Below are 19,944 nucleotides of genomic sequence, written 5' to 3' on the forward strand. Positions count from 1 at the left end.
TAATTTTCACTTTGAAATGTGGAGCATGTATTAATATATCCACAGCCTCATGTATTTATGTATTTAAACTCTTGTTCTATGGTGCATGAAAAACTACTCGCTCTGGCTGCCTAGCCAACACACTCCAACAGACAATAAACAAGAAAACAATGTGTGTCTCCAGGGAACAGAGTGATATAGAGATGCAATAATTAGATTTTTGTCACAGTAGCATTTTAAAGGGGCAATCAGCAGTTGCTACATCAATTGTTTCACTTTTAAATTAATTGTATGAGCCTATTGATTCTTGAAGAATATAACTTAGAAATGCCTCATGGGCTAAGTTCAACTGTCACACTCCATGAGAACACAAAATATAAGCTTGTTTTACTCCAATGTTTCTAAACAAAATACATGTAAACAAGCACTATATAACCTCAAAACATGGTTCAAACTATAATTTTGATATCATGGATGGTCAGTTATTGCAACTATAGCTCTGGTAACTAATTTAATAAGAGTGGTTACATTTCTCCAGCCCCATCCCTCAGCTTTTTACCGAAACGGCTGATTGCCGCTTTAAGCATGAAGCCCAGAATGTGGTCCCTGCTGATGTGAGTGACTGCTGTGCTGGAAACTTGTGTTGTGCCTGGCTGAGCATCTCTCTCGGTCACCGGGGGTTCTCTCTCTGCCTTGTGTGGGATAGCCTGACTGTCTGTCTGCCTGATGCGTGGGTGGATCTGGATCCATGGGATGCCACTCTCACTCTGTTGTCTGTGTTGCACTTGCAGGTCCGACATCTTCTGCATGCCATAGAGATGAACTGAGAGCTGGAAGAGAGCAGCGTGTCACTTCCCCAAGATTAACTCTGAGATTGCTGTCTGCTGTGGAGTGATGAGGATGAGGTCGTCGAGGTGGAGCCCAGGATTGGCTCTCCTGGTGGGTGTGGTCGCCAGTATCTGTGCCTTTCACCCCACCACTGCCATAGACATACCACTGGAGGGTAAGCGCTCACTTTCCGTTGAAGTGCCTGGGCAGGATACCATACAGCTTTGTAAAGTACAGTATACTGATTTTGTTTTCCAATATATGTAATGGTCAAAGCCATCCACATGTATTCTTTGAAATATTGAGTATTCTGTAATTCTGTATCGTACCAAAATCAGTTATATTATATTCATGGATGGAACACATCCTTGGCTGGGGTTTGGTTTCTTGTTTAAATCAGGTTTCTTCATGCTCTTGTATTTGGGCTGTGTATCTTACAGTTTCCTTGGAAACAAGTATCAAGTTTTCCTCCATCTAAATTATTCATAAAACATCTCTTAAGGGCCCGCATATAAATAACATTTCAGAAAAGCAACCCATACTTATGTTGATGCAAGGTGATTCATTTCCTGCAATCTCCTTAAATGTGGGCTAAAGTATTTCATTTATAAATGTCTACAACCAACACAAAACTGGATTATGCTTAAACCTCTGTCTGTCTTTTTGTTTGTTGTCTTCCTGCTGCCTTGGATATTCTAGTTGTAGGTCATGTAAACAGTAAGTTTGCTCTGACGTGCCCTCTCCCATCCAGCATTAGTGACCGCCTGTCTGTCCTCACTTAATCTCTTGGCTCAGTGGTCAGCAACACAGTAGCTGTACAATGTGGTCATCTCGTGAACGATCTGCATCTCCATTTATTCACACAATCAACATCTTAGAATTGGATTGTCTTGAACTGTCACCCACTTAGTGGCATGTAGTTTTAACCTGCACCACTGGTCCTACTGGCCTGACCTCATGATGCTAGTTTTACTGTTGCTGACATCTGTATTTGTGTTGTATATTTCTAACACATATCACTTTAAACAAGAAAGCATGGACAAAGCAGAACAGGTTCAAACAGGATGTCACTGTGAAATAGAACTATTGGAAAAGAAAATATCATCATAATGGAAATGAATCATCCCATAACACCTAATATTAGAGTGAGAGATGATGCTATAATAAACCTGCAGTAGGTATATGGAGTTTTCTTCATTAAAGTGTTGTTCCTGTTGTCTGTTGTCCAGTTGAGCAGCTGCCCACCATCACAGAGGCGTCCCCCAGCTCTCTGATCGCCCTCCCCTTCGATGAGAGCTTCCCCATGACGTGTGAAGCCAAAGGGAACCCCAAGCCAGAGTGAGTAATGAGTATCCTACTCTACCATTCCATACCCAGCAGATGGGAGAGGGACTACCCAGGAGAGCTCGTTAGCAGCCCAACAGACAGCCTACCACCGGCCATCGATTTGGCATGTCAACTTGTTTTTGGCTGTTTGATTTCATGGTGTGAAGTCTTGCACATACTGTGAGTGCCAACATTGGACACTGAACACACTGTGTACATTTGGCTGAAACACATGTGACATTTTCAAGGTTTATGTTGAATGTTATCAGTGGCTGATTGAACTGTTGATTTTGTAGATTCTGGTGGACGAAGAATGGGGAAGAGTTTGACCCTTACCAAGACCCAAGGCTGATCAAGGAGAAAAACTCGGGGACGTTTGTGATCCCCAACACTGGGAACCTCACAGAGTACCAGGGAACTTACCGCTGTTATGCCTCGAATAAACTAGGGACAGCCATAACAGAGGAGATTGAGTTTGTTGTGCCCCGTGAGTAGCATCCCTAAGCTCTGTGGTGCTCCATTACAATTATTTCAAAGTGATTCAGGTCCTGGAATCCAATGTGTCGCTCCATTGTGAGCTGTTTGTTGTATTGGCCATGGCAGAAAGTCATTGAACCTCCAAAACATTCCACACCCAGTTGCGTCTCATCTACCCATATGGACTGTGTGGCAGAAGGGAGACTGATCTAGCATCTCCATCATTTCACTTGGTACATTTTTCATTTAGTTCCAAAGCATAGTACATACATCTTCAAAGAAATCCAGACACAGGGGAACTGTGACTAAATTTGTCCGTGCTTTAGCCATTCAGGGTGGCTGACATGCAGCACAACAGTGGTAATGACATCTATTTTTTTCCTGCAAGCCAATATCTAAAGAAGGTGGTGTAAAATCCAATTCACTGGCTCAGCACAAGCACCTCCACACACAACCAGCACAAAACACTAGTATCATAGGACTGCCACCTGCTGGAGAGAAAGGCAACTACACTAAATGAAACAAATCATTGTAAACTTTTGTTTATTTTTGGGGGTTAGATGTACCGAAATTTCCTAAGGAGAAGATTGATCCCATCGAGGTGGAGGAGGGTCAGCCTGTCATTCTGGAGTGTAACCCTCCTAAAGGAATCCCTCCTTTACAGATCTATTGGATGACCATCGGTAAGTGACTAATGGCTTCCCAGACCAGACACCCTGACACGCCCTGGAGAGAGGCCTGTCTGTGTCATGTCAAATCCTTTGTGTTGACACCTGCAGTTTTATTGATGCACAATTGCTAAAATAAAAACGTACTTAAATGTGGTTTATATGGAATGTCCTCCTCTTTTCACCTCCTCAGGCCTTCAGCACATAGAGCAGGATGACAGGGTGTCCATGGGTCTGAACGGCGACCTGTTCTTCTCTAATGCTCTGGAGAAGGACAGCCACAGAGACTACTGCTGCTTCGCTGCCTTCCCCAAGATACGCACCATCGTACAGAAGAATGCCATGTCTGTCATAGTCAAGAGCAGTAGGTATCAATCTAAAAGACTGCGATTAAGTTAATTTATGATCTCAGCTACAGCAAGGAGCTTGTTATGGTTAGGAGAAGGCTTTGTTTTGATCGCCATAATGGTCTCAAGCTCTGATCCAATGCATTTGTCATTATGATAATGTATATGATTAAGAACATTCCCAATATCCAACAGCATCTCCAAAGTTGTATTTGCCATGCTTTTGATTCCACTGATGTTTTCATTCATTTAAACCACTGCATTGTGTGTCACTTTTGTTCTATGGATGCTTTGTACATTTTCATATGTTACCCACCTTCATTTCAGAAAATTCAAACAATGACTCAAGTAGCGGACCAGGTCATGGTAAGTTACATTCCATACCATATATCTGTCTAAAACACCCCTTCCATTTTTCCATACCAGAATGTGATATGAGGATCCAAAGACTGCATTGTAGGTTAGCAGTTCAAGCGACCCATTCATTGCCTTCTTTGAAAAATCACTTTAGTATTTACCAGTTTCACTAACTAACTAAGCATAAAAACACTGATTGTTTCTGTTCCATTCTCAAAGCCAATTCAATCATGGAGAGAAAACCAAGTCTTCTGATGCCCTCTGGTGTCAAGTCGGAGACACAGCTGGTGAAAGGAGACGAGCTACTACTGGAGTGCATTGCAGAGGGCTTGTAAGTAGACCTACCTCTGTATTTTACCAAGGAATGCTTCAACATGATATCTGCTGTACATGCCACTGAATGTAAAGCAATTACAACAACCTGCTCATACAACATTTCACTGCCCCTCTTCTTTCATTCAGTCCAACTCCCATGATTGAGTGGTTGAAGATAGACCACAGGCTGCCTGACAGAGTAACAATAGAGAACCATGGAAAACTCCTGAGCATTGACCAGGTCGATGAAGACGACAATGGGAAGTACATGTGTAAGGCTACGAACATCCACGGAATGGCCGTCCACTACTTTGACGTAACAGTGGAAGGTATGTGTGTGTATCTGAAAAATATGCTGTACAGCATAAACTGCATTTAGGTTTTACTGTAGGTACCTCATAATAGTAACTCATTTTCATGAGAAATAGTGCCATCTACGGTACATTGAACAAACTGCTTTTCAAGAGGGCATCAAAAAGTCACAATTTCAGAACTGTCTCTGGGTGGTAAGATAACACAAATAAGTATTTTGTGATATCCATGTAAAACAAAAAAAAATGCATTTATTGAGATGTGTAAACTGTGGCCTGGTTCCCTCCCTGGTTGCAGATGTTTTATGTCTGTCTTTGATGTTGGTCTTTCCAGAGCCTCCTCAGTGGGTGTCTGAGCCTGAGAGCCAGCTTAGTATGATTGGCTCAGATGTGCTCATCAATTGCTCCGCCACGGGCACTCCTCAGCCCACCATCCAATGGATGGTGAATGGAAAGCCTATTGAGGGTATGTTCTCAGTGTACCTCAACAAGACATGCATCTCCAGGACTGCCTATTGGTGCACAGTTAATGGATTTCATTGTTTATTGCAGAGGTCCCAGCATCTAACAGAAAAGAGTTTGATGAAAAAATTGTCTTGCACAAAGCCAACTCGACTGACAGTGCCGTCTACCAATGTGAGGCCTCCAACAGACATGGAACCCTGCTAGCCAATGCCAATATCATGATCATGAGTAAGTTTATGGGGCTTCACTGGTTTTAATCTCCACCTCTGAAAATAGCCTTTACTTTCATCTGAGGCTTTATGTTTTATTGGTTACAAATAAATAGTTGCTAAATCTCAGTCTTAATCACTCTGTTTAACCAGATGCGCCCATCTATTTATAGTTACCCATTAAGTATGAAATTGTATGACAAGGAAAGTGCAGTAAAGAATCCAACTGGTTGCTTGGCAATGGAACGGGCAGCATCTGTTTCTCTGTAATTGCCAGACATTGGCGTTAGGCAGTGGAAGACGGTCTGTGAGTGGTGTTGTGTCTGGTTTGAGAGACAGCTCTGGCACGGGCTCTACCCTGCAGCTCTTGGGCCATGGTGAAGGAATGGCTGTCTGAGCGCCATGGTCCTCCATACGGATTACCCACCCACATCCCCTGTGATTCACTTCGCCTGCTACCAGGCATTTATATGCTAACCCATTTCTCCAGTCAATTCAGAATTCAATGCCATAACACTAACATGTGCTGCTTTTATAAGAGCAGATAAGAAATTATTTGCTCTTTTTGCCTTTTCAGAAATGTCTTGAGTTTGTCACTGGTCTGTTTCTGGATGCAAAATCACAGCTTCCGTGGAGTGAGACAGACACACAATGTTTTGGCTAGAAATGATAAGACACATTTATTTAAAATTTAGCGCTCATTATTCTATTTGTTTTCATGTTTTCTAATTTCATTGACAGTCCAGCCATTCTTTTAAAATAAATGGTAATTAACAAAGAAGGATAACAAGATTTTCACCTCAACATTTTGGCTCTCAAATTTTAATTGACTTTAGTAGTAACTCTTTATAGCCAAATACTGGAAGAAGGAGTCTGTTCAAGTGGAGGACCACACTTAAATCCCTTCATATCTCATTCATATCCCAAACACTGAATCACTCACTGGGATGTCTCTCCCCACAGATCTGCCTCCTATGATCCTGACAGAGGAAGGTCTGAAGTATTCAGCTGTGGAGGGGAAGGTTATAGTGATGCACTGCAAGGTGTTCAGTTCTCCACCCTCTGCTGTTACCTGGTGAGTATACTCTCCCTAACCCTGGTCCCAGATCAGCATGGGCTTTATCCAGCTCATTCTGCTATTTCTGTCATGTGATGTCATCATTGGCACCCAGGCAATACCAGGCTAGTCCAGCTCCAACCAGTCCTCTCAGAGGCCAGTAGAGAGCAGTAGATATCAACGTGTCAACAGATAGTTATGAAACACCTGTGTACAGAATCAGTTTATCGGTTGGTGCTCCACTGTTTATTGAGGAAATATACAGAAAGAAAGCATCTTACACATACACAAAAACTTTAATGAAACATTTTTATCTTGTGATGTGCTCAAAAACATTGTTCTGTAATTTAATTAAATCGCAAGTGGAGACTTTAATTGATTGCTTTGAATGTTTTACAGGAACAAGGAGGATTCTACAGGATCTGTGGCGGGACCAAGGTTTACAGTTCACCAGAATGGATCATTGGAGATCTATAATGTGGAAAAAGAGGACATGGGCCAATACACATGTTACACCAAGAATACTGAAGGGACGTCTGCTATCACTGCCTTACTGGATGTTAAAGGTATACAACTCAATAAAAGACAGCATTTTTTTTAACACACTAGTCTAGGACCATGTGTTTTTTCTGACTATGTGACCTGAAAACTGTCTTACCTAGTTTTCCCTGCTTCAGTCACGTAGTCAGAAAACATTGGGTCCTAAACATAACCCTTTACATGTACAGTTGTGTGTTTGAACTATCCAAGATCCCACAAAGATATTCCAGGCCCCGGAAGACTTGCAGGTCCTAATAGGAACCACAGCCCAGCTCTCCTGCCTGGCGGTGTACGACAACTCATTCAGTGGCGACTTTGAGATTGTGTGGGAAAAAGACGATATGGAGATAGCACTAAACCACACAGAGAATTCTGGGTAAGATGAAGCCTTTCTTGTGGTGTTACATATATAAGCCTAGCCGGAAAGTTCACTTTCTTTTTAGATGGCACAGATCAATAGGTTGTCTCTCTTTTTCTCTGCCGATAGATATTTCATAGAGGATGGTATACTGCAGATCGTCAACGTCAGCCACAGAGACCAGGGCATGTACAAGTGTGTGGCCAGTACTCCAATGGATCAGGACACTGCCTCTGCACTACTCATAGTGCTGGGTGAGCAAATTATGTCAAACACATCAAAGCTTGCTCAGACCTAAAGGCTCTATGACCCCCAGCACAACAGAAATGCATGTCACTGTATGGATCCATACTGTATGTTGAAGCCAAGCGTGCCACGGCATAGTACTCAGAGCAGAACATGATTACACATGTCTTCAGATTCAGACCTTGGCTCTGCATTTACAGTAAAATGCATTTACATTGTTTGATTCCTCTTCAAAAAACAATGGCTGCATTCCAAACACTTAAAAGACACACCTTATCCCCTCAGCCCTCAAATTGAGTAGACACTTCTGATGACGTATCATGACATCTGACGAATATACTGTACACTTGCAGGACCAGGGGCGAGGGAGGAAGAAATTATTTTTTATAATGGACCGCTCTTGCCCAGAAATTCGTCACTCGTTCATCCCGCGATGTTTGTGTTTTCAGCCACCGGTAGCTTGTGGGTGCTATATATGCGCTAGTCAATTATGATTGCATGTCTACTTATATTAACTATATAATTATTAATATACGTCTACCGTATTATAGCTACCAAAATAATTAGCTAACTAACATTTGCCTGCCTAGCTGGAACTTATAAAGAAGGAAAATGTTTTATTTCTACAATTTCCAAAAGCTAACCAAACAAAAACATCATTACTTTTACGAGATGTGTTTGTGCCATCATGTGCATGAGTAGCACAATTTCTAACCTTTTTACATTACTTTTTACTTACACTTGTGTGTTAACTTATCCACATTGACGTTGAGGTTTTAAGTTTCGCCTGACTTTTCTTAGTGGATGTACAATCATCGCGAATTTAATTATGGGGTGTTTCAGGCCTCGAAGTGAACATAATAGTACACTTGCAAACTCGATCAAAAACGAGGGCTGAGGGGCTTACGTTGCAAACTTCCCTTGTTTTGGCTAATCGTTTGGACTGATGTACAAGATGATGAGGGGGATTCCCCCAAGGGCATAAGGCGAGGGTAAGTGGACGAGGGTGTGTCTTTTATGAGTTTGAAACGCAGCCATTGAATGTCTATGACCTGCCAACAAATAACTACGTTACTGCATCATAGTTTTCACTTTCTTTTCAATTGGTCAGTTTCTGCTTCAAACGTTTTTCCTCAGTCCTTTTCCACTCCATAGGATTCCATGTCTTTGTGTGTTATCAAAGCAATGTTGTTGTTGTGGTGGTGGTGTTTTTCAGACATCCCACATGCACCTGAGAACTTGGTGCTATCTGAACACAAGGGCAGAAGTGTGAAGCTCAAATGGATCCCTGGGGAGGACCACAACACTGGTAATAGTCTGGTCATCCACCTGGCTCTGCAAACACAGCAAACACATTACACAGTTCTGCATGCATGTTGGAGCATTCAGCCTGTAGTATACAGTATACACTGACAATAACATGGCACATATTTACTAAGAAAAATGAAATTAGTACTTTAAAACACCATGTCAACATCCCAATACAAATGAGTAGTTTAATCTTTTGGAGCAAGTATCCTGCTCAGTGCAGGATCTGAATAGTTTGCTGCATAGCTGGCTGTTAGGTAAGCAGCCCCTTTGGCAAAGGGCTTGGGCAGATTGGGGACTGGTCTGTGTATCTCACCCTGTCAACAGAGTTCATTATTGAGTATGAGGAGAGCCAGTGGGAGCCGGGGACCTGGAGAGAGCTTCAGAGAGTTCCTGGAAATCACGGCTCGGCAGTCCTCAAACTTTACGGACATGTCGACTATCGCTTCCGAGTGTCTGGAGTCAACACAGTGGGCAGAGGGCGCCCCAGTGAGCCCACAGAGAGATACAAGACCCCTCCCGCAGGTAGGAATTCCTCCACTCATGTTGCCTTGTCCTCCTCCTTCATACCACCGTACAGGCCACCGGAGCTGCCTGCGCTGCTCGTTGAACTTTAAAACACTCATCATCTGAGATAATTGATTCCACTCTTGTTGATACCAAGGTCTCTTATGTGCACATTTCACAGGAGATTTCTGCCAAAATCCATATTTCTTCTCTCTCACCAGCCCCTGACAAGAACCCTGAAAATATCAAAATTGAAGGTCATTTGCCACATGAAATGGATATCAACTGGGAGGTAAGAAACAGAATGTGGTTCCTTCAATATACTGTACCTTCCCTGAATACGTATGCACCTCTCTGAATACTGAATATTTCACAGGAGTTACATTTTTGTGGAAATCAAAAACTCTCTTCATTCAAAGAGAAAATAAGCTAGAATAGTGTACACTCTTAGAAAAAAAGGTGCTATCTAGAACCTAAAAGGGTTCTTCAGCTGTCACCATAGAAGATCCCTTTGAAGAACTCTTTTTGGTTCGAAGTAAAACCGTTTTTGTTCCAAGTAGAACCCTTTTGAGTTCAATGTTAGACACACTACATGGAACCCAAAATAGTTCTACCTGGAACCACAAAGGGTTCTCCTATACTTATAGGGACAGCTGAAGAACCCTTTTGGAACCCTTTTTTCTAAGAGTGTACATGCAATTATAAATAAGAATCCCTCAGAAATCAAATATCAAATATCCTGTTGATATTTCATATTGTTGATTTATAACTTTAGAAGAGCTATTTTTGATGGTGAATTGGATTGCTATCAAAGCTGCTCATTGTGGTGCTTTTATTAGAAAGTGAAAAGAGAGGAGAGGAGATTTCTTACATGTACAGTAATAAATTCAGCTTTATTGTAAAAAGATTAATCTCACCCCCACTTATTATCTTCCTGCTCCTGCAGAGTAATGTAGCTTCTGAATTGATGAGCTCTCTCATTGTTAATGATTTACTTTTGTGGATAATAGTGTCTTATTCTATTTCCCATCATGGTCAGGCAATTGTGAGGAAAGCACTAGATCTCTCTATAATCTGTGAAGCCTGCTCTTTATATCAGAGGGATGGCTCAGAGCTGCCTGGACCTAGCACCCAGCCAAATGTCTAATTATTTTACTGATTTTATATTATCAAAGCCTGATTAGGATCCAAGTGTATGGGCTTGTCATTATAATCCTGCAATAGCCTAGATGAAGAAAGACATATAAAGAGATCCTTGCTTAATTGTTGAAGTTCCTATAAAATGGTAATAATCTGTGTGTTACTGTTATTCTTACCTTCCCCGCTCTTGCAGCCATTGTCCCCCATTGAACACAATGGGCCAGGCCTTGAATATAAGGTGAGTTATAAGAGACAGCATGTGGAGGAGGACTGGCAGGAGCATGTGGTGAAGAGACACTCCTTTGTGGTGAAGGACACTCCCACGTTTGTGCCATATGAGGTCAGGATCCAGGCAAGGAACCACCAGGGATGGGGACCTGAACCCAAAGTGGTGATGGGCTACTCTGGAGAAGACTGTGAGTGACTTAAACACAGAGAGTTTCTATGTGTATTTCACATTAATTATACTATTGAAATGTACAAGGATAATATGGTACAGTATGTACCATTCAGCTGTGTGTATGGTAGGCTACAGTCCTTAAAATATAGACTCCTTTCTCTGAAAGGATGAAATGTGTGATATGCATGTAGTAGCTTTATTGAGCTAAAACTCTATTTTAGAAGTCATAAACCACTTAATTCCATGCTGGTTTGTATTTATTTATATTTCCATCTTCATCTTTAGCTTTCTTTTGGACTTGCCCTCAGGAAGTTACCTCAGGTGGTCAAATACAATGTTATAGATAAAAAAAGCACCTCAACCTTGTTAAGAATGTTTTGTCTTCCTATAGAGGTTTCGTAATACTTTGTTGTCATACTGTCTGGTATCATCGCTTAGGCAATAGCAGTGAGCCCCACACTAGTTCCTACCTTGTGAAAGTGGTATATCACATTAGTTAGATGCAGTCACTGATCTATAGATTCATATTTTACAGAAGCATATCTTTGAAGCATCTAAATACTCAACCCAGCCAATACTAAACATATATTATGGTGGATCATTCACCATAAAGCTGAGCTTATATTTCACGTTGGGTTGATCTTTACAGTACTTAGTGTGACATACGGGCTGAATGGACTGTGATGTGGAATGTGTTTGGCCCTGCAGTCCCCTCTGCGGCTCCTGATGATGTAGCGGTGGAGGTGATGAACAACTCGCTGGTCAAGGTCAGCTGGACGCGTGTTCACAAGGACAAGCTGCATGGACATCTGGGAGGCTACAGGGTAATTCTTTAAAACAGCCCTGAAACTTTCAGACACAGTTTAAAGGGAGAGACCCTGACCTCGCTGGATCTCCTGGACATCTCACCCCACGTTGTCTCCCTAACGCTGGCAGCGCACTGTTACCTTACACAGGCCACTAGCGCGAAATACTAGAACCCAGACTCTAGCCTTCCCCATTCATGATTTATTGTTCTTTTCTCACATACGATCTGTTAGATTCATAACACTGTGTGTCCTTCTGTCATGGCGGTGTCAGATAAACTGGTGGCGGCTGCGTAGTCTGCTGGACTCAAAGAAGACTCACGGGGACAAACACACTCTGACATACCCGGGGGACCGGAACCATGCCATGGTACCAGGGCTCACGCCCTTCTCTGAGTACAGCCTCATCGTCATGACCTTCAACAGGCGAGGCAATGGGCCAGGTAGCCACGCCGTCAACTTCAAAACCCCAGAGGGAGGTAAGACAGGAGGGGAGATGGGTGGTGCCATGGAACATATTAATTCACTACTGTGCAACTGAAGAAGGAAATAAACTCTCTGGACACAAGCTTAATGTGTTACGCATTAATACTTTTTACTACTTGTATATTTGTTTGTTTCCCAGTTCCAGAGAAAAACCCAGTTTTCAGGGTCACAGATGTTCAGAAGCACACTGTCACTCTCACCTGGGCACCTCCTCTGGAGGCCAACGGAGTCCTTACAGGATATCTGCTAGAGTATCAGCTGAGTATGTACAAATCTTTCCTCTTCCCTGTTAAACTGCAGTCTCTGACATGCACCAGGCTCCCTTCATTCAATATGTCTAGCAACTCCTTGATCTTACCACCATGATATATTGCTGTGCTTATGAGTGGCGCTACAGTGCATTTTTTAATGCTTTGTTAATGATAGTCTCTAGTTTAGCTCCTTCAGCTGATGTGAAATGTTTGTCTTATTATAGAAATGTGAGAAAATACATGCAGAGCTTTGATCATGAAGATCCACAGGTTTAAATCTCACAAGTGGTTGCATGAGAATATGATCAAATGGAGAACAAAAACTCAGATGAAAAATACCCTCAAGGAGAAAAGAATGAGAGTGGAATACAGCTAAATGTTAAACGTCTGTTATTGGATGGCATCAGAAAGCATGGAAGTGGATATCCAGTGTGACTTATTGATAGTATAACCCAGAATGACCCCCTAGGTGAGAGAGGGGTCAGTATCTGGTCAGGGTGTAACCTGTGTGGTGTGTTGTGATCTGGCACCAGCAGTGCTGACCAAGGCCAGCGTGTCACAGCCTTTTAAGGTCTTGGTTACTGACCCCATCCTGTCCACCGGGGACTTCGTCACAACCAACGGTCCAGATTAAACAGTCACAGGACAACAATAATGTGCATGTGTGTGTCCCTCCCTGGCCTGAAACAATAACGATGATGAGGCTGATTACAACGTTTCAAAGACAGCTTTGCAAAGTAGCTCTCCCTAATGGTTTTTGATTTTTCCGCTGCACAAGAGGGTCAAAAGTGTCATGTTGTATTTCAGAAGAAGGGACGTTTTCATTGTGCATCATGATAAAGCTGATGGACTCTTTTGAAGTGAGGGGTTTTTGAAGTACCATTGAAGGAAGTGATGTTAATGGTAAAGATAATGCACCCGAGGAAGCTTCTTAGAGGTTATTTGCTAACTTAATATTTCACAGGTTTCACAGGACCTACACTGTTACATTAATGGCCGGTTCCATCTCTAGGGAAGGAACAACCAACTAACATGTCATGCCGTTGTTGTGAATAGTGGTGTCGTAAAGTCATGATAAGCCCAGTCATTCTGGATGGAGGCTAACGACAGTTTAGTCTAAATTACACTATAGTGCCTGGAAATACGATGACATTGCTAAAGTAGTCAAATGTTCAGTAGGAAACAACTTTGCCAGCATTATCATGTCATCAAATTTACTTTAAACAGATGGAAATGTTGTCATTAGCTAGCAAAGTTTGTCAAGAATAGCTAGCAATGCTAACAGTAGCTAGCTAAAATCCACTGTCCTCCCCTCAGTCTTAGCTAATTAGCTAACGTTATACTGCATCTAAAGTCAATCTGGTAACATCAAAATGATTAAAAAGGGTTTCCTTGTAATTATTTGCATCCTTTTGAATGGCATTGTATTTCTAAGCCACTCTAATGCACTTTTGATTCAATCTTCATCAGCGCTCATTGACAATACATTGATTAGAATGCTCAGTTGGCCATCAGTCCAAAACAAACATTCAAAACAACATTGTGATGAAACATGCAAACCATGATTACATGCTCACACAATGTGGTCATATATCTACCAAACCCACAACATATTATGAGTGTCCTTTTCAAATGATCAATCAAATGCTTATTTTGTCCTTCTGCATCAGAGAGATCCTTTGTGTCCATTAGTACATGAAGACACATTTAATCGAGTCTCTGTGTGTGTTTAGTCAACGACACAGAGGAGGTGGGTGTCCTGCAGACTGTGGACATCAGCAACCCTGACACCACCACGTGGGTCCTGCAGAACCTGGAGGCCATCAGCAGATACAAGTTCTACCTGCGCCCCTGCACCAGGGTGGGCTGTGGGCCCCGGGTCAGCAAGGAGAGCACCACCACGCCTGAAGCACGTAAGTCACACAGGCCGAGGTGTGGCAGGGGGATACTGGAGGAAATCCTTTGAGAATGGAAGGGGGTTATGGGTCTATTGTTGGGGGAAATAGCGAGACGTGGTAGCAGGACTTTGTATTAGAGGGATGATGTACAGTACTCTTTAAATGACCAAGCCTGTACACCGTAAATGACCAAGCCTGTACTCTGTAAATGACCAAGCCTGTACTCTGTAAATGACCAAGCCTGTACACTGTAAATGACCAAGCCTGTACACCATAAATGACCAAGCCTGTACTCTGTAAATGACCAAGCCTGTACACTGTAAATGACCAAGCCTGTACACCATAAATGACCAAGCCTGTACTCTGTAAATGACCAAGCCTGTACACTGTAAATGACCAAGCCTGTACACCGTAAATGACCAAGCCTGTACACTGTAGATGACCAAGCCTGTTCACCGTAAATTACCAAGCCTGTACACTGTAAATGACCAAGCCTGTACACCGTAAATGACCAAGCCTGTACACTGTAGATGACTAAGCCTGTACACCGTAAATGACCAAGCCTGTACACCGTAAATAACCAAGCCTGTACTCTGTAAAGGACCAAGCCTGTACACTGTAAATGACCAAGCCTGTACACTGTAGATGACCAAGCCATTTCAGTAATGTATTAGCTCATTGAATTTCAGGGAATATGATATTGGCTCCAACTGCCAGGCTTTTCATATCTCCATCTAAGTAATGTTTGTGGGTAAACAATATCATAAGGGTGTGAGAAGGGGTTTCATTCATCATTGTCATAAAAGAGCAAATGCTTATTGATTTGAAGGAGAAAGCGAGCTATGAAAAATCGGCTGGAAAGAGAATTACCTTCAGCAAGGGAAAATGCACATTTTCTGTATCGTATTGTATAATTATATAGGAATTGGTAAGGTAAGTAGATTGCCATTGCAATGTTTGGCTCATGCATATGACACAACATTTTCATCTTGTGAATTCTATGTCAGTTCTACTTCAGTGGAGTGGTAGATGTACTCTGTCGGAACCAGGCCAAGCTCAATTCAACTGAGTCTTTGGGAGTGGAGATAAGGGGGTGACACCAGTCAAAGATGATTAGAATCTAATGAAAATAAGCAAGTGCACTTGAATGTGTAATGGAGGGTCTGCACTGTGGTGCCACATCACACATAGCCTCTGTCTAACAATAGTAATAATTGATTTGGGTACTCTCTAATAGTAAGAGCTTGTAAATTGATATAAATGGTTAACAAAACATAGCATCCTTTTCAATCAAACACAGTAAGCAGGCTTCTGGGACTAATTAAATGCAATGATGCATGTTTAGATTGATTTACTAAACAAAACACCATTATGGTATGAAATCAAAATAAATATGCTTTCTCCGTGTGTGGGAGTAATGTCAAATCAAATCATATTTTATTTGTCACGTGCTTTGTAAATAACAGGTATAGACTAATAGTGAAATGCTAACTTACGGGCCCTTCCCAACATTGCAGAGAGAATAATAACACAAGGAGTAATTAGCCTTCCCTGTGGCTCAGTTGGTAGAGCATGGTGTGTGCAACGCCAGGGTTGTGGGTTCGATTCCCACGGGGGGCTAGTACAAAAAAATGCATGAAATGAAATGTATGCATTCATTACTGTAAAAGTATAAGAGTGATAAGAGCCTCTGCTAAATCACTAAAATGTAAAAAAAATTAAATACACAATGAAGTAACGATAACTTGGCTATATACACGGGGTCCCAGTACCGAGTCAATGTGCAGGGGTTTGAGGTAGATGCACTGCCTTCAGAAAGTATTCATACCCCTTGACTTATTCTACATTTTATTGCTAGACAACCATTTTCAGGTCTTGCCATACCTTTTTAGTAGATTTAAGTCAAAACTGTAACTTGGGCAGTCAGGAACATTAACTGTCTGCTTGGTGAGGATCTCCAGTGTAGATTTGGCCTTGTGTTTTAGGTTAATGTCCTGCTGAAAGATGAATTCATCTCCCAGTGTCTGCTGAAAAGCAGACTGAACCAGGTTTTCCTCTAGGATCTTGCCTGTGATTAGCTCCATTCTATTTCTTTTTTTATCCTGAAAAACTCCCCAGTCCTTAACCATTAGAAGCATACCCATAACATGATGCAGCCACCACTATGCTTTAAAATATGGAGAGTAGTACTCAGTAGGGTTGAACATTTTCCTGGTATTTTACAAATGTCCCCACCAAACCGGAAGTGTCATCAAAAGCATTATAAAGCAAATAAATATGTCTGGATTTGATTAGAGCTTTGATCAGCATGAAAATTCAAACCTGTTGCTACCTAAATACATTAACAACATTTAATGAGCCCAAGCCCAAAAAATAATAATCTATCCACATTGTCCAATTTCAAAAAGGCTTTACAGCGAAAGCAAAACATTAGATTATGTTAGGAGAGTACATAGACAAAAATAATCACAGAGCCATTTTCTAAGCAAGGACATGTGTCAATAAACCCAAAACACAGCTAAATGAAGCACTAACCTTTGACGATCTTCATCAGATGACACTCCTAGGACATTATGTTACACAATACATGTATGTTTTGTTCGATAAAGTTCATATTTATATCCAAAAACAGCATTTTACATTGGCGCGTGATGTTCAGAAAATGTATTCCCACCAAAACTTCCGGTGAATGTGGACATCAATTTACAAAAATACTCATCATAAACGTTGACAAAATATATAACAATTATTTTAAGAATTATAGATAGACTACACCTGGATGCAACCGCTGTGTCAGATTTTAAAATAGCTTTACGGAGAAAGCACATTTTTCAATATTCTGAGTACATAGCTCAGCCATCACGGTGAGCTATTCAGACACCCGCCAAGTTCGGGGAAACCTAAACTCAGAATTAGTATTAGAAATATTCTCTTACCTTTGCTGATCTTCGTCAGAATGCACTCCCAGGACTGCTACTTCCACAAGAAATGTTGTTTTTGTAAGAAATAATCCATATTTATGTACAAATACCTCCGTTTTGTTTGTGCGTACAGATCACTTATCCAAAGGCATATCGCGCGAGCTCGGAACGAGAGACGAAAAGTCAAAATGTTCCATTACCGTACTTAGAAGCATGTCAAACGCTGTTTAAAATCAATCTTTATGGTATTTTTAACATAAAATTGCGATAATATTCCAACCGGACAATAGCATATTCATTCAAGAAGAAAAAGAAGGAGGGGTGCGCTCGCGGGCATATCCAATCCCTTTGTTGCCAGGCAGACCACTCAGTAACTGAGCTCCTATCTGCCCAGTGACATGAAAATGCTCAAACCACTTTCTGAAGGCTTTAGACAGCCAATGGAAGCCTTAGGAAGTGCAACGTCACCCCACAGACACTGTAGCTTCGATAGAGATTCAAAAGAAGAACTACAATTCTCAGACTTTCCACTTCCTGCTTGGAATTTTCTCAGGTTTTTGCCTGCCATATGAGTTCTGTTATACTCACAGACACCATTCAAACAGTTTTAGAAACCTCAAAGTGTTTTCTATCCAAATCTACTAATAATATGCATATTCTAGTTTCTGGGCCAGAGTAGTAACCTGTTTAAATTGGGTATGTTATTCATCAGGCCGTGAAAATACTGCCCCCTAGCCCAGAGAGTTTAAGGTGCTTGGGTATTGTGCAAGAGACAGAGGCTATACGTTAGAAGCTTATAATGCATAATCCATCATAAATTAGCTAAATATAAGGCTAATACTGCATTGAATTTATTACCTGAAAGAGGTAGGCTAGGACATCTATATATAGGCTATAGACAATCCTGTTCTAGATTGATATATTTTGGATGCCATTTGAATGGTGTTAATGGAGAGAGAGGAAGACTGTGAGAGAGTGCTCACATGTGCACTGATTTAAAGCAATGATATTCAAGTGATAGGCAATTATAAAATTCTGCAGCTGCAAATTAAAAAATGACAAAACTTTACTGTTAGGCGGAGCAGCACAGGGGATCCCAAGAGCAGACTCAGACCAAGAAACAGGGATGAATGAACCAAGGTATTTATTATAACACAGGGAGATATGGAGGGAAGCTCGGATGAGTGGTAGGAAACTAGATGTGGAGGCTGAGGTTGGAGTGAGCTGGGTTGGAACAGGGTAAACAGGTCCGGAGGGGAATCCAAGGGAGTGGTGGTGTGGTGAATCCAGAACAGGGTAGCAGGGTGGTGAGATGTGGAACAGGAGACAGGAGCCAGAGTGGCAAAACTGCAGTGAGAGGATAAACAGCGTCAGGCAGGGAAACAGGGTCTTGAATAATCATAAATAGCTAGAATCATAAACTGACTGAGCAGAGATTACAATCTGGCAGAGTGGAAGTGGCAGGACTGAGTATTTGTAGAGATCTTGATTATGGAACGGATTGCAGCTGGTGAGGATCCGCTCTGGCTCCAGCACACCTGTCTCCAACCACACAATCACAAACAAACAGAAAGGGAGGGAGAGAGAGAGAGAGTGTACTGGAGAAGTGGCTGCAGGTCAAGGAGACACCGGATGTCCACTAGGGGGTGTGGCAGGAGCAGATGTGACATGAACAATTAAAAAACAAGGTGAAAGCCAGATGATTATGGGTACAGTAAATTACATTCGGTCAGTAAGTGCATACGGTCTTTATATTACTGTAGTATAGGCTATGCTGGAGCAAATGTAGGCCTACCTGTCACAAGAAAAAAAGTTACCATGATGAGATGATAGGTCTACACGCATTGTGAATTGCACTCCATACTGACATGGGCTGTCTGTCCCCACCCTGAGCGTTGACAAATCATGCAGAGTCTGCAGAGAAGCCAGATTTAGACTTTGCACATCATTTAATAGTTCCATTTCAAGCCATGCTGTTCATATAAACCATTTATAATATTTTACCGGTTCCTCGGTTATCCCGGGAAAAGAGAGTGGTTTTTGGAGGGAAAATCTCTATACCCGGGTTCCCGCCATTCAACCCTAGTACTCAGTAATGTTTTGTATTGAATTTGCCCCAAAATGAACATTTTGTATTCAGGAATCCTTCTTTTCACTCTGTCAATTAGGTTATTATTGTGGAGTAACTAAAATGTCGTTCATCCATCCTCAGTTTTTTCCTATCACAGACATTAAACTCTGTAACTGCTCCAAAGTTACGATTGGCCTCATAGTGAAATCCCTGAGCGGTTTTCTTCCTTTCGGGCTACTAAGTTAGGAAGGACGTCTGTATCTTTGTAGTGACTGGGTGTATTGATAAACCATCCAAATTGTAATTAATAACTTCACCATGCTCAAAGGGATATTCAATGTCTGCTTTTTTAACCTGTTAGGGACAGACGTTCCGCTAGCAGAACGCCTTACCAATATCCAATGGTAGAGCGTGGCGCGAAATACAAATACCTTAAAAATGCTATAACTTCAATTTCTCAAACATATGACTATTTTACGCCATTTTAAAGACTCTCGTTAATCTAACCACATTGTCCGATTTCAAAAAGGCTTTACAGCGAAAGCAAAACACTAGATTATGTAAGAATAGTACCCTGCCAAAAATAAATCACACAGCCATTTTCAAAGCAAGCATATATGTCACAAAAACCAAAACCACTGCTAAATGCAGCACTAACCTTTGATGATCTTCA

General features: G+C 41.7%; 1 protein-coding gene across 6 annotated transcripts in view; it reads left to right on the plus strand.

The window, feature by feature from the left end:
* The window catches only part of LOC106565729 (neural cell adhesion molecule L1-like protein), an 87,516-nt gene that overhangs the window by 56,878 nt on the left and 10,694 nt on the right, over positions 1-19,944 (plus strand). For 2 of the 6 annotated variants that reach the window (XM_014133154.2, XM_014133155.2), the window contains exons 2-24: positions 771-982; positions 1,507-1,524; positions 2,037-2,145; positions 2,430-2,620; positions 3,171-3,293; positions 3,472-3,642; positions 3,953-3,991; positions 4,202-4,313; positions 4,445-4,626; positions 4,943-5,074; positions 5,161-5,301; positions 6,246-6,357; positions 6,739-6,905; positions 7,090-7,255; positions 7,367-7,491; positions 8,700-8,792; positions 9,119-9,316; positions 9,520-9,590; positions 10,632-10,854; positions 11,547-11,662; positions 11,919-12,123; positions 12,270-12,392; positions 14,115-14,294. In XM_014133154.2, coding sequence (XP_013988629.2) covers positions 874-982; positions 1,507-1,524; positions 2,037-2,145; positions 2,430-2,620; positions 3,171-3,293; positions 3,472-3,642; positions 3,953-3,991; positions 4,202-4,313; positions 4,445-4,626; positions 4,943-5,074; positions 5,161-5,301; positions 6,246-6,357; positions 6,739-6,905; positions 7,090-7,255; positions 7,367-7,491; positions 8,700-8,792; positions 9,119-9,316; positions 9,520-9,590; positions 10,632-10,854; positions 11,547-11,662; positions 11,919-12,123; positions 12,270-12,392; positions 14,115-14,294 — 3,106 coding nt within the window. In that variant the 5' untranslated portion in view covers positions 771-873. The remainder of the gene's footprint in view (positions 1-770; positions 983-1,506; positions 1,525-2,036; positions 2,146-2,429; positions 2,621-3,170; positions 3,294-3,471; positions 3,643-3,952; positions 3,992-4,201; positions 4,314-4,444; positions 4,627-4,942; positions 5,075-5,160; positions 5,302-6,245; positions 6,358-6,738; positions 6,906-7,089; positions 7,256-7,366; positions 7,492-8,699; positions 8,793-9,118; positions 9,317-9,519; positions 9,591-10,631; positions 10,855-11,546; positions 11,663-11,918; positions 12,124-12,269; positions 12,393-14,114; positions 14,295-19,944) is intronic. The other 4 variants (XM_014133158.2, XM_045691838.1, XM_014133159.2 and 1 more) reach the window with 3 other exon arrangements.

The sequence above is a fragment of the Salmo salar genome, chromosome ssa12, assembly GCF_905237065.1.
Source record: "Salmo salar chromosome ssa12, Ssal_v3.1, whole genome shotgun sequence".
In the NCBI taxonomy this organism is placed as follows: domain Eukaryota; kingdom Metazoa; phylum Chordata; class Actinopteri; order Salmoniformes; family Salmonidae; genus Salmo; species Salmo salar.